The 14,776-nt window shown below is 38.3% G+C and overlaps 1 protein-coding gene and 1 long non-coding RNA gene across 2 annotated transcripts; both read right to left on the bottom strand.

The window, feature by feature from the left end:
- LOC109222836 lies at positions 3,082-6,178 on the bottom strand. The gene is made up of 4 exons (XR_002067463.1): positions 6,090-6,178; positions 5,875-5,965; positions 3,835-3,943; positions 3,082-3,167 (listed from the first exon to the last, which is right to left on the bottom strand). It is a non-coding gene; the product is annotated as an uncharacterized LOC109222836 (long non-coding RNA).
- LOC109244684 (cyclic dof factor 1-like) lies at positions 10,819-14,466 on the bottom strand. The gene is made up of 2 exons (XM_019411820.1): positions 14,076-14,466; positions 10,819-12,563 (listed from the first exon to the last, which is right to left on the bottom strand). Exons 1-2 carry the CDS (start codon positions 14,175-14,177, stop codon positions 11,280-11,282), a joined length of 1,386 nt encoding a protein of 461 aa, XP_019267365.1. The 5' UTR covers positions 14,178-14,466; the 3' UTR covers positions 10,819-11,279.

The raw sequence follows: 14,776 nt of genomic DNA, 5'->3' as shown, positions 1-14,776 counted from the left end.
TTCCCTGTTGGACACTTCAACTTGCCGCTCGTCTGTGGGTGGTAAGGTGTGGCAACCTTATGGCGAACTCCATACTTTTCTAACAGCCTTGTGAATGCTCTATTACAAAAATGGGTTCCACCATCACTGATTATAGCTCTCGAGGTGCCAAAACGTGTGAAAATATTTTTCTTTAGAAAGCTTGTCACTCCTTTGCATCATTTGTTGGAAGGGCCACAACTTCAACCCATTTGGAGACATAGTCAACTGCTACCAATATGTATTTGTTGCCATACGAGCTGACAAATGGCCCCATAAAGTCAACCCCCACATGTCAAATACTTCCACCTCCGTCCTGAATTGTAGTCATCGGCATCTCGTGACAGCGAGATATGTTGCCTGTCTTTTGGCACTCGTCACAACTTTTCACCCAAGCATGGGCATCCTTGAACAGAGTCGGCCAATACAAACCCGACTCCAACACCTTTGCCGCTGTCCGAATTCCTCCAAAGTACCCACCATATGGTGAAGCATGGCAAGCCTGCAAAACAGAAGGTTGATCTTTCTCGGGGATACACCTCCGGATCATGTTATCTACACATATTTTAAAAATTAAAGGTTCATCCCAGTAATAAGAACGATAATCGCGAAAGAACTTTTTCTTTTGAATCGAAGAGAGCTCATAAGGTACAATGGCGCTTGCCAAATAGTTAGCAATATCAGCATACCATGGCGTCTCCTTCATTGTTACTGGTAGTAATTGTTCATCCGGGAATGTCTCCGTTATATCTTCAACCTCTACCTTCTGTTCAGCTCCCTCCAACCTTGAGAGGTGGTCTGCTACTTGGTTTTCTGTCCCTTTTCTATCGCGGATCTCCAGATCGAATTCTTGTAGCAAAAAGAACCCAGCGGATCAAGCGTGGCTTTGACTTCTTCTTTGCTATCAAGTACCTAATTGCTGCATGGTCAGTATAAACAATAACTTTTGAACCAATCAAATACGACTTGAATTTGTCGAATGCAAACACCACTGCCAACATCTCTTTTTCAGTCACGGTGTAATTGAGATGTGCACCGCTTAGCGTTCTGCTTGCCTAGTAAATTGGGTGCATCAGCTTGTCCTTTCGCTGCCCCAGGACTGCTCCTATAGCATAGTCACTCGCGTCGCACATGAGCTCGAACAGTTGCTCCTAGTTGGGTGCAACGATGATGGGTGCAGTCACCAGTCTCTTCTTCAGCTCCTCAAATGTCAACCTGTAATCATTAGAAAACACAAAGGGATGATCATTTTCAAGGAGTTTACATAAAGGGTTAGCAACTTTAGTGAAATCTTTTATGAACCGCCTGTAGAGCCCGGCGTGCCCAAGGAAACTTCTCGTTGCCTTGACCGAAGTGGGCGGTGGCAACTTCTCAATCATGTCAACCTTAGCATGGTCGACCTCAATTCCTTTACTGGACACTCGATGCCCCAACACTATCCCTTCTTGTACCATAAAATGGCACTTCTCCCAGTTCAGCACTAAATTTGTCTCCACACATCGTTTAGCACTCTTTTTAAATTGTGAAGACAGTCTTCGATTGAATCCCCCACCACGGAGAAATCATCCATAAAGACTTCCATAATATCTTCAACCATATCTGTGAAAATGGCTAACATACACCTCTGAAATGTAGCCGGTGCATTGCAAAGGCCAAACGGCATTCTCCGAAAGGCAAAGATGCCATACGGACAAGTAAAGGATTTTTTCTCTCTATCTTCATGGGCTATTGAAATCTGATTGTATCTCGAATATCCATCCAAGAAGCATAAGTGAGACCGCCTAGCCAACCTATCCAACATTTGGTCAATGAATGGCAAGAGGAAATGGTTTTCTGGGTTGCTGTGTTCAGTTTCTGATAATCCATGCAAATTCGCCAACCCGTGACTGTACGAGTTGAGATCAACTCGTTATTCTCATTTTGCACGACCGTTATTCCTCCTTCCTTCGGCACACAGTGAACAGGGATGACCCAGTTACTTTCAGAGATGGGGAAGATGATTCCCGCATCTAACCACTTGATCACTTCTTTCTTCACCACCTCTTTCATATTCGGGTTCAACCTTCTTTGATGTTCTCTGGAAGGTTTGTGCCCTTCTTCCAAGAGAATCTTGTGCACACAAAAAGTCGGGCTGATATAAGTCTGCCATGGTCCAACCAATAGCAGTCTTACATTCCTGTAACACCTGTAGGAGTTGCTCTACCTGCACAGCTAACAAACCGGATGATATAATAACAGGTAAAGTAGAATTAGGCCGTAAGAAATCACTATAACAAATAAGGCCTTTAGCGGCAATACAAAATGTCTTTAGCGGCAATAATAATAGCCGCTAAATCTTTTACCGGCCATCAGCCTTTTGCCGCTGAAACGGGGGTCGGCAAAGCCTTTAGCGGCTATTCTCGCAAAAGCTGGTAAATGGTATATTTTATTGCCGCTAAAAGTAATTATCTTTAACGGCAATTATTTGCGGCAATTATAATGGCTACTAAATTCAATCCAAAACGGCTAATTATACTTCTTTAGCGTCCATTATTATAGCCGCTACATTCAAAATAATTATCGCTAAAGCAATTGTTTGTGGCAATATAATGGCTACTAAATCCAATCCAAACGGCTAATTATACTTCTTTAGCATCTATTTTTTATAGCAGCTAAATTAAAAATAATTGCCACTAAAAGTTTGCATCTTTAATGGAAATTATTTTGTGGCAATTAAAGTAGCCATAGTATCCCTTCTGAAAACATCTTAGTTTGCCCTTTTAGCTTCCATTCTAATGGCTAATATGTTTAACTAAATTGCCGCTAAAAGTCAATATTTTTAACAACATTTTATTTTACATCAATTATAAATATTTTAGCCACAATTAATGATAGTCACTACATTCGTACATAATATGACTCAAATAATAAAATATATTAATATTAATTCAAAAAAAATATAATGTATCTCATTAATCTTAACAAACAAAAGGAAGTACTAATCAAAAAGATTAATATCACATTAACTTAAAACATAAAAATATATAATTTAGACTAAATAGCTAATGTCATTATATAACTAATTCAAATGATGGTCTTCAAATGATTTCAGCAACTTTTCAACATTTTGAAATCTTTCACCCGCTAAATTGTCCGACATCAGATATGACCTGAAATTATAAAATAATTGTGTCAAAAGAAGAGTAGCTAATCCAGATAGTGTTGATGTCTTCAAATGAATAACTACAAATTACTTGCTATTAAATAACTGGAAAAATAATTGTCTCATGTTACTACTCATTCTGTCAAGGAACAAAAACTGGTGAACACTTCAAATGAATAACTACAAATTACTTGCTATTAATATTTTTCTTTAGTTATTTATCTAGATAAGTTCTTTTTGGGATCTAGTCAAAGAAATGCTTCATGTTCTAGCAGTCGTCTTCTATAGCACTTTATAAAAAAATGCCAAGCTTTAAGATTTTGTGTGGTCAGCTTATTAGAACTATGCCTACAAACTTCAAAAAGGCCCTACATGACTTTAAGCACGGAAAATAAACTTGGTACGCTAAGTTTGATACCTTTTTTAATGTAATAGCAGGGATGATACATCAATCACTTGATAGTAACCAAACAACACACTTGGGAGTACAAATATTGTCTTTCAACCAAATTGGAACATGAATACACATACTAGCTAAAGAAAAATGGATAATAGGTGAAAAATGAAAGTACATGACCAAGATACTACATGGCACATTCAAGAACACTAGTTACTGGTTCAACCAAGCAACTAGCAAAGCAAAGAGCACATAAATAGAAGAAAAGTATTCATACTCATAGTCGAGAGTTTCAAAGAGGTAAACATTGGCTCCAACAATAGTGATTTGGGAGGTGTGGTTGACTCTGCTCTTGAATTTGTGGAAAAGCTCTTTGATACCACTTTCTGAAACCATCAAAACATTCTCATCAAATAAATATGATCTGCATATTTTGTTCTCCAAACGAAGAACTCTTATCAAGCTGCAAGAAGAAAAATTACAAAATTTACTTCAAAAACATCCGACCATTATGTAGTCCTATGTCTTTGCCATCAATGGTGGTATCAAATAAAGTGCTATAATGAATTATAGATTTTCAGAGCTGCCAACCAGAAATTAGTCACTTCAAATTGATTCCAGTTTGCTTCAAAAGCTACCTAGAGGTTATCATTACCATAATTTTTAGATTGTAACTGTATTGCATAAATACATTACAACCCCTCGATCTAGTGAACATCTGAAGCTACTTAGTTTCAGAACAAGTAAACTGATCTACACTTCTTAAAACACCTAAGGAAAAGCAATGGAACTATAATGAAACATCTTTTTGCTGATTATACCAGTGCATTATGTCACTAGCCTTAAGTCGTTCTATTGAAGAAGCTTCTTTGATTGAAAGGCACATGCAATGGGATGGTTGGCTATGAGATGGGATACAAGTATATTACAGAGAAAGATTACCTCACAAAATTTTTCAAGTACTGTGTTTACACAACTTCTCAAAGTCCAATGATTTAAAAGTACACACTTAAATTCTAGAAAGGAAAGACACACTGTTGTAGTCTTTTGACATCAAGAAGTTGGTCACTAATCTAGATGAGTTTGGCGCCTCTAAAGTATTAAGAGTTTGAACGAGCTAGTGGAAGATTTGCAAAGGAAATTATTTGAGTAAGATGAACTCTTAAAAGAAGTAGAGATCTTGATGAATGAAATGGTGTCTACTTATGTTGAAATTAATGAAATAAAAAAGACAACTCGAGAGGACTCATTACTCAAGTTGTCTCAAATTCAACTCTCTGATACAAAGGTTAATGACAAATGCTAGAAAAATAAAATACTCTTAATCTGTTGTCATCTATCCAGATGTTAATATTCTTGTAGTGTCTTTAAGGGAGTACAATATTCATCCATAGAAGAAACTTTTTTGATAAGTGCAAGGAAGCATCTCACTGGAAACACATATTAATTCAGATAAAAAACTCAATGCAAAAATGTACAATTCAAGAAGGCTTTGCACTCACTTGTAGTATTGGGATTTAACATTCTTTAATGTGTGAATAACTACCTCTGTATATTCTTTGATGTGTAAAGTCACATATCTACCTATAAAGCAGAACATGAAATTAGATTTTTACAATCATACACTCTTACGCCATATAAACATCTCCCACCTTATAATTGTATTAGTTTCATTAAAAGAAAATTCTTTATCGTTAGATATTGGTCTTTTTTCATAACTTTTGGAAGAACAAGCCGATTTCACGACAAAGCCAAAATTGACTTCAAGTGTTAGCCCAGGGAAAGTTCAACTTTTCTTTTGAAAAATCACAAGCTTACTGCATAATCATAGCAAACCCCCACCCTTCAGTAGCAACTTAAAAGGGTTCAGAAATTTTGTGAATCCAACAAGAATAAGAAAAGGCATTTTGTGGAACCACCAAAGTAAAAATAAAAAACAATGCCAACATTTGAGGTTAAATAGAAAAAACACAGATTATAACACATAGAATTGGTCATTGACTGAATTGGGAAAAAATATTGGACAGAAAACAAAATATTTGGCAATAGAAGAATATGACTAACAAAGAGTCTATTAAACCTTTTCACACCGAGTCACACTAAAGTGCAAGATGTACCAGCAAATGAAGCACATTTCAAGCACAAGAAAGATACTAAGAATTGCTAATTGTGAAATCCTCAAGCAATCATGAGATTTCATAGACCAACTCTCAGTTACATTCTTAGAACGACAAAAGTTCTCTACCACCACTAGGCACATATTTGTTATTACCTATAAAACTGTGACTTAGAACTGAGAATAGAAAAGAATGCTTACCGCAGTCACCAAAGAAGAGGAGCTTGTTGAGCGCTAGTGGGTGGAGAGGCCATTTGATTTTCTCAGAAAATGATGAAAGGAAACCCCAACCCTAGATATACAAAAATCACCTTAGTTACTTTGAATCTGTGAGGGAAAAGAATCAAATTAGAATATAATTAACTGATATCATATGTATATAAAAGAATTTATACATGCATACAACACCTAAATACCAGATCAAGGAAAGAGAGATGCGAAAATATGTTTAAAATCTAATAAAAGCAAGACATGAGTTGGGATGGGTTGCAGCGGCGGTGGTGAGATAGATCGAGACTTTTTGAAGTATTCCCAAAATTTCTGAATTTAATTGTTGATTTACAGAAAAAACAATTTGGGGGGGAGGGGGGGGGGATAGGCGGGTGGTGTGAAAATATTGTAGGGAAATATAAAATAAAAATATTTGTCCTGAATTAAGGGATTTTTAGTGGCCAATCCTTTTTATTGCCGATATAAGAGTACCTTTTTCTAGCCTATATTGTTTTGCCGGAAATATGCACAATATAAGAATAAATTAGTGGCTATTAGGTTATTACCACTAAATAATTGCCGTTAAAGGCCTTTTTTGTTGTAGTGAAAGCGTACCTGAGGTGAGCTGGAAGCGGTTTCAGGTCCAACTGTGGTGGCTCCTCTATTGATGGTTTCGCATTTGGTATTGTTCTTTCTTCAAAGCGTAGGGGCTCGAACTGGGGTTCCCTTGTCCAGAACCCTTGACCTTCGAGAGCCACGACCCACTCCGCCAACTCTTCACCATCTACATTTTCCAAATTCATCAAGCAGGCTTCTAAAGGATCTCTGACATTAAGGGTTTCATCCTTCTCTTGTAGTATTACATCCACGGCTTCCACTAGTGAGCAATTTGCAAATTCGCTGGGTATTCTCATAGATTGTTGAACATTGAATATTATTTCTTCATTATTCAACCTCATTTTTAGCTCACCAGTCTCACAATCGATCAATGCTCTCCTAGTGGCTAAGAACGGCCTCCCCAAAATTATTGGTATTTCTTCATCCACTTGACAGTCCAGAATAACGAAGTCGGCAGGAAATACAAACTTCCCCACTTGGACAAGCACATCATCCAGAATTCCAGTCGGTCTTTTGACTGTGCGATCCACCAGTTGCAGCAACATCGAGGTCGGTCTAGCCTGCCAGTGCCTAGTTTTGTGTAGATTGCCAAAGGCATCAAGTTGATACTAGCTCCCAAGTCACACAATGCTTTAGCAAAAGCTAACTTCCAATTGTGCATGGGATAATGAAACTACCGGGATCAGACAATTTTTGGGCCAAAGGTCTTGTCACTACCGCGTTGCACGTCTGAGTCAGAGTTACAGTACATAGGTCCTGAAAGTCAAATTTTCGAGACATCACATCCTTCATCATTTTTGCATAGCCTGGCATTTCCCTCAAAGCATCCATCAGCGGAATATTCAATTGAATTTGTCGGAGCATTTCCATGAATTTCCTGTATTGATCATCTTTCTTTTGCTTGGCCAACCTCTGAGGGAATTGTGCAGGAATTAGCTTCTGCCCACTGCTTGCTATCTTTACTTTATTAGAAGCCTTCTCCACCACCTGTTCTAGTAGTTGTTCAATTTCCTTCTCCTTGCCTTTGTCAACTTGCGCCTGTTCAATCACAACCTTTGTGAGCTCCGTTGACTCATCGGTCTCTAATGTCACTGGAGTAATTGGCATTGCGTCTCTCCTAGATTGAGCAACTTCTTGCTCTTTGTCTAAATCCCTTCCATTCCTAAGACTCACTGCCATTAACTGATTTGGGTTCTGCTCCTTTGGATTGATGTTTGTGTCTGCAGGCAAAGTTCCTTGTGGGCGATTGTTCAAGGCCATAGATAGCTGTCCTAATTGAGTTTCAATGCCTTTAATAGCCGAATCATGTGCAGCTAACGTTTATTGCATCTTTTCATTTGTCCCAATGAGTTGTTGCAACATGCCCCTGATTTCTATCAAATTATTGTCCTGTTGTTGATGAGGCGGTTGGTAAGCCAACTGTTGTTGGTGCTGCTGATTATAGCCCTGATGCCTTTGATAAGGCATGACTTGGCCTTGTGGTCGTGCGCCCCTGGATTGGTATTGTGTTGTTGTTGGGTTGGTCTGTACTGCTGATTTTGAGGTCCCCATTGCTGTGCACCTTGCCTCTGACATCCAAAATTATTCATGTAATTCATGTCTTCTCTGAAGCCCTGGTTATAATTCTCTCCACTCCACGAGCAAACATATGACTGATTTATGCAGGGAGTGCATAGGCCTCCATTTGTCGTATCAACAATATGCACCTGTTTCGTACCCATCTCATCAATTTTCTTTGTCAGCAAGCTCATCTGTGTCATGAGAGTGGCTATGTTTTCTACATTTGTATTGTTTGGGTCAAGAGCAACAGAATGCACTATTGGAGTGAGTGTTGTATCTCTCGACATCCAGCCTGAATTTTGAGACATCTTGTCAAGAAGAATTACACTCTGTGAATGTTTTGCTCAAGAATGCACCCCCGGCTGAAGCATCTAAATTGGGCGTCAGACCGTCAGCCAAACTCATGTAGAATCTCTGTCCCAGCATCTGATCCGAGATGCCATGGTGTGGACACTTCACCAGCATACCCTTAAACCTCTCCCAGGTTTCTTGCAAAGTCTCAGTCGATTTCTGCCTGAATTGCAATATCTCATCAATTTGCCTCGCAGTTTTGTTGGGTAGATAGAACTTGTTTAAGAACTGCTTGACTAGTTCCTCCCAAGTAGCAATGGAATTTATTGGGAGCGAATTCAGCCAAGTTTGAGCCTCTCCAGTCATTGAGAATGGAAACAGTAATTATTTGATTGCTTCAAGAGTCACATTCAGCTGTCTTTGAGTGACATAAATTGATAGGAGGTTCTTCAGATGTTGTTGTGGGTCTTCGATGTACGACCCGGAGAACAACCCCTTATTCTGCAGCAGGTGCAGCATGCTGTTGGTAATCTGAAATGTCTCCGCTTGTATCTGAGGGACTGCAATTGTTGTGGCCAGGTTATCAATAGTTGGTTGCGCCCAATCATAAAGAGCAGCTTCCGGCACAAGAGGTGCTACCACTCTGATATTTGGGTCAACTCGATCATTCCTATTGTTCCCGTTGATGTTCTTGGAGTCGTCCATTTCAATTTCGAGTTGGTCATTTTGTTTTAACTGTTTGCCCTTCTTGTTAGCCCGATTCAATGTCCTGAATGCTTTCTCGGGATCTAAGAGTCCTTCAAAAGTTCTCCATTTCTCAAGGAGCTTCTAGGCAGGCACTTGAGTCACAGAAGAGTTCAAACGTGAGAATTTCAATGAAAATATTTTTAATACCACAGAAAATTGATCTAAACTAAAAATTCTAGCAATTCTTCCAAGTTGTAATAAATAGCACCGTTAGTTCTCCGGCATCGACGCCAAAATTTGATCACGCCCAACTATGCCTTATAAAAAGGACTAAGCGTTCACTGCAAATAAAATCCGGTTTAAGAGTCCTGAGTCAAATCCCACAGGGAACTAACCTATTTAATACACTTTTAGTAACACTAATGATAAGCTCAGACAATTTTCAGATGCAAGATTTTATTTGATAATTAATAAAAATTATTTAACTAAGGAAAGATGACAATTAAAACTATCAATACGCAAGAATGAAGTTGAATTCAGTTGTATAAGGATCTTAGGGTTATTGATTTTCCCAATTGTCGGATTAATTCCTGACACGTTAGCTATAATCTCGCCGCAACACTGTATAAAGATAATGAGTTCTTGTTTACTGTAATTATCTCTCGATCAATTACAATAATTTACTAGAAGCATTCTCTCGAACTACTCTAGTTGACAATTTGTACAACTCATAAATATCACACCAAAGCTTCATTATCTCTAACCCCGCTTTTAAATTCAAGTAACTAATCTCTTAACTTACCCGAAAGTAGCGTTGTTCAACAACAATCTAATCAAGTGTTCTTTCTCAAGCAACACAAGATAAATAGACATGATTAATCAAGGGCCCTTTCAATTAATCACAAGACAACACATAGTTGAACAATTATAGAGTAAAAACGGCTCAATTATATTAAAACGTAATCAAGACTTCGTCCAACAATTGGTTCCATCAACCCTAGATGACGGGTTTAGCTACTCATACTACTAGACTAGATTACAATATAAAAAGTCATAACCAACAATGGAATTAGGAAGAAGAAGATGAAAAACTCGTAGATGATTCTCCGTCTTGCTCCTTGTTTTTGTGTTCTTGCCTCCAAAATTCTTCTAAAAACAAGTATCCCCTCTTTTTGGGCGAGTTAGGCTTCATATAGGTCAAGGTTAGTCGCCTTTGGAATTACAAAATTGTCCTTGGGCTATTTTTTCTCGGAAGCCCGTGCGCGGCCGCGGATCAACCGCGGATTGACCACGCATTTTGCCCAGTATTTTGCTTGACGTGCGCGGCCACGGATCGACCGCGCACCTGGAGGAGTTTTTGCCTTCATTTTTTTCTTTCTTCTTTTGCTCCATATTAACTCCAAAATACTTTTAATGTCCTCATAGCCCGGAATTGCTCCTGCAAGGCATAAAATTCATAACTAGAGCAATTCGTTATCATTTAACCTTCAAATATCAATAAAGTGTAGCTAAGTTAGAGCGTAATTGGTAGCTAAACTACATAATTATAGACTACTATCAAGTACCTATTGATGGAAGGGGGGCTCTAAGCGATCATGAGCGAACACGTATCAAAGTAAAAGCCCCTGGGATTATTGGACGTAAATCTGTGCATGAGATGTAATAGGGTCCGGAACAGTTCATTTCCTTTGCCAAGAAAAAACTGATTCTAAATGAGCAAAAAAAAAGGATCTTCAAAATGAAACAGAGAGGGCTAAAGTTAATTGAACTTTCAATATCAAGTCAGTAAAAGATTCATATATAGACTCTCAAAGAAAGGATGATATTCCAGATTTACATCAACAGATTCTTCTGTAGCATACCTACATGCTTTCAAGAAGTCAGTCTTATTTTCTATATATATCATTAGCACCCTATAGGTTTTATATACAACAAAAACAAACTGCCATACTATAAATGCTCATCCTGAACGAACTATCTTATACTCTTGCCAGAAGGACAAATGAAGTCTTGCGAACCGAAGGGGAGATATCAGCAGGAAGACCCTGTTATCTGCTTTTCTTCCTATCGACGCACGATTAGATAAATTAGTTCCTGCATTGACTTAAGTTCTTGGGAACCAACATGTTGCAGCCAAGACAAGAGTTACAATTTTCAGCAATTGTGATCTGGAAGATGTAATTTACAGCTGATATCACCTCCACTTCCAAGGAAAGGATTGACATGAGAACTCGGTATTCTTACGTGCTTTCGTGGAAAGTAAACGATCTAGATAAGGCTGCAGGGTTAGCTTGCAGGACCAGAGAAGCGTCAGATTCATGTTTTCTCTGATCGTCAACTTTTGAATTAAACGCCTTGAAGAGCCTTGCGCCATTGGTTGAATCATTCTTCTCGTTCTTAATATCTAGCGTAGACCATATAGAACTCTTAGCTGCTTCATCTGGATCATCAACTCTCAACGTCTTAGGAACTAGTACACATCTCTCTCCATCTAAGTCGTGCAAAGGATCTTCTTTCTCCAAGTTTGATGGATTAAGCATGCATTCGTCCCGAGAATGTTTTCCTAAGGTTGGAGAAGTAGGAGTGGCGCTAAGGACTGAACAATCAGGAGAAGGGAATAGTGGAGATACCCACGGGACATTCCAAGGACTTGCTACAGTACAACCCCAGTAGGGCGGTGCAGGGGTAAATGGTACTGGAAACCGCGGAGGAGCAAGGTTAGGTTGTGGCACTGCAGACGTCCACGGAGCAGCATTATAGGAATAAGGCCAAGGATGCCCCGGAAAGTGATGTACTTGGGGAGGAAAGGCCTGAAAATTCTTCCACGTTAAATCATGTGTTGAATTTGAGGCTGTGCTACAAGCTCCGCTTGATATATCATTTCCGATTTCTTTCCCTCCACAAGCAGAAGGTTTTCTTTGTTCAGATCCATTAAATCCGTTCTGCACAGTGTTCTGTGATTTTTCTGCAAGGTTCAATATAGAAGCCATGGAATCACAAAGGGGTTTATCCGATCCAAATGCAAGGACAGTTCCATTTTCTCGGAGCATAGGAAGGTTCATCCCATGTGCTGCTTCAAACCGGGCTGCTTGAAGGGCATCCGACACCATTATATGACGGTAACCTGTGGTGGGAGAACTTTTGTTCTTGCGGCGGCCAGAACCTACAGGCACATTTCTCATCGTTCCTCCAGCTGTCCAATATCTCTGACACTTCTTGCAAAAATGACGGGGCTGGTTGACGTTGTAATTATTATAGTAGCAGAACTTGGTTTCCATGCTATTACATCGCGGACATGGAAGTATTTTGTCTGGCTTTTTCAGTGCCTTCTCCTGAGTGACATTGGCCTCACTCAGGTCTTCTTTCTTGGTAGCTTTTGGGGACGATGTTTCTTTATTGGCATCCTCGGTCTTGGGGTCATCACTTATACCAGATGATGTTGCTGGTTCAACCGCCTCGTCTGCAGTTGAATTGGTAAAATCATCTCTGTTTTTAATCTGTGTAAGCTCAGCTTCGGATGTGATCTGATCATTGGAGAGGAAAAGGAGAACTTTTAGCACTCTGTTAGAGTAATTGAATACGATGGTTTAGCATAAGCAATGAGGTTATGTTATGCACTCTCAAATTATCAATCTCCTTATTCGCGGTTTTCGTGCTTATATTAACATGTAATACATGAACATGGGGTTATGCTAGTTGATTTTACACATTGTTTCTTGATAAATATAAGAACAGAAAGTTTCACAAGATTTAGACCTAAATCTTCACCCGTTAGAATTGTTAATAGTTCTACTTGACGAAGAATGAATTATGCATTCCAAGCAACCAAAAATTGACATATTTGCAATAGTAGACATATCAAAATTTATTTCACCTTTCAAGTCTGATGTGATTCTTCGAGTAAACAAAGAACCAAACCAAGTTCAAGATCTTGAAACGAAAATGTGGGTTTGTAGGCTAATTTCAAGAAATGGCGTGTCCGACGTATTAGGTCTCAGAATCTGATGATTCAAAAACGAGGTGAAAGATGACGGTCTATATTATAAGAAAGACTATACTGAAAGCATGCAGATTTAAATTTGAAGTACCGTTGAGAATAAAAAGTATCCTCTGTACAAAGCTATTAGAGACTGACTTGTAACACTTCCTTTGGTTTGATTCCACGTTATTTTGAACTATTTCTTCTTTCATTTATATTTACTTTAAAATCGGGAATTTTTAAATCTCAAATATTGCTTTGTAAAATGTCAGAAGGCAGTACAGAACATTGAATTGGAACTGGATTGATAAGAGGGAAAACAAGAAAAGAAAAATTGAAGAAAATGCAAAGTTAAGGTTCCACCACATCATAACTATAAAAATCAAAGAACTCAAAAATCTGATAAGAAATGGCCTAGATTTTTTGTATCATGCTCCAATATAACTTCGAGTTCCAAGATTTCCTACTCAACTCCAATATACCAAATATTGATGAAGAAATGAAATGCTACATAGAACATAAAAAGAAATTTAAATTGACACAACCAGAAAGGCAGAAACCATACCCTGCCGTAACTTATGCTATATATTCAATAAATAAATTATCTTAAACACCCAAAAACACATTCACTATGATCCAAGAGAAGAGAAGATCTTGACGCAGCAATAAACCAAACTTGTTGTGTTGTTGTTGGCTAACATAATAAAAATGACCAAATTCTTCTTTTCATTAGTTAAAAATAGGGTCAAAAACTCCACACGTATAGCTTGCTCATATAGCTGGTCTCAAACTCAGAATAATAGATGAGAGTCGTGGTACGTTGACCACTAGCATAAAACTAGTCGATTATTTGTGCATTATCGATCATAGTCCAGCTCAAAATAGGGTCAAAAACTCTCCCTATATGAGCTTGCTCACATAGCATCTCAAAAAGAGGAGGATTAGGATAGGTTAACAGTCATTTCATATACTATAATACAATTCAAAATAGGGTCAAAGCATACACATATAGAAGAAGTGCATGTTTATAATTTTAAGACAAACAAGAGTTAATTACCAGATCGTCATGTGAAGTAGTGGTAGCAGAAGAGTTTCGTTGATCAAGAAGATCATCAAGTGGCAAACGAATTGTCTTTCCAAATAGTTTAACTTGCGACATTCTCTCTTCTTTTTTCCAAATTTACTCACTTTCTTTCTATGTAGTTGCAGGACAAAAGAAACTTGATCAACTCACTGAAACATAATTAGGTTTTGTCGTTGTTGGGGTACAATCTTTTTCTTGATTTTTGCTCTACTTTAGTTGGACTTTGATGAGAAGCTAGAAGGGGTTTTTAGTCTGTGGTGCCATGTCAGAAAAAGCAATGAATTCATAGCCACAAAATTCTGTGTGGCAGTGAGAAGATCTTTAAAAGGGTTTTTGGGGTCTGGTGTTTCTTTTGCTGTTTTTTGATTCCATACCCACCCCACCACACAAACAAAATTAGTTTCTGTCAAAGGTAAGTGCTTTTTGTACTGTTTTTCGCCTTACTTTTTGGTCCAAGTCAGCAATATCTTTTCCCAATTTACTATGCTCCCATGGATTTGCTGTCCCTAAATACAAGGCGGCTAGCCTTAAGTTGATGGGTTCATGTGAATTCAAATGCTAGTTTTTATTTAAATCTGTATTTGTATTTAGAGATTTATCAAATATTTATAAATACTGATAGTGAACTTAATTATTATTCCCTCCGGTCCAAAATAGTAAGTGATTTTTTGGCC

This window comes from Nicotiana attenuata, chromosome 2 (genome assembly GCF_001879085.1).
Source record: "Nicotiana attenuata strain UT chromosome 2, NIATTr2, whole genome shotgun sequence".
Lineage (NCBI taxonomy): Eukaryota > Viridiplantae > Streptophyta > Magnoliopsida > Solanales > Solanaceae > Nicotiana > Nicotiana attenuata.
The sequence above is the reverse complement of the archived record's forward strand: the minus strand, read 5'-3'. Positions and strand labels throughout refer to the sequence as shown.

Excerpts from the sequence above, each read along its gene's own strand:
- LOC109244684 (XM_019411820.1), bottom strand. The coding sequence starts at position 14,177 with ATGTCGCAAGTTAAACTATTTGGAAAGACAATTCGTTTGCCACTTGAT. Across the intron at positions 12,564-14,075 it reads CTACTTCACATGACGATCTG|ATCACATCCGAAGCTGAGCT; the intron begins GTAATTAACTCT and ends TCCAATGATCAG.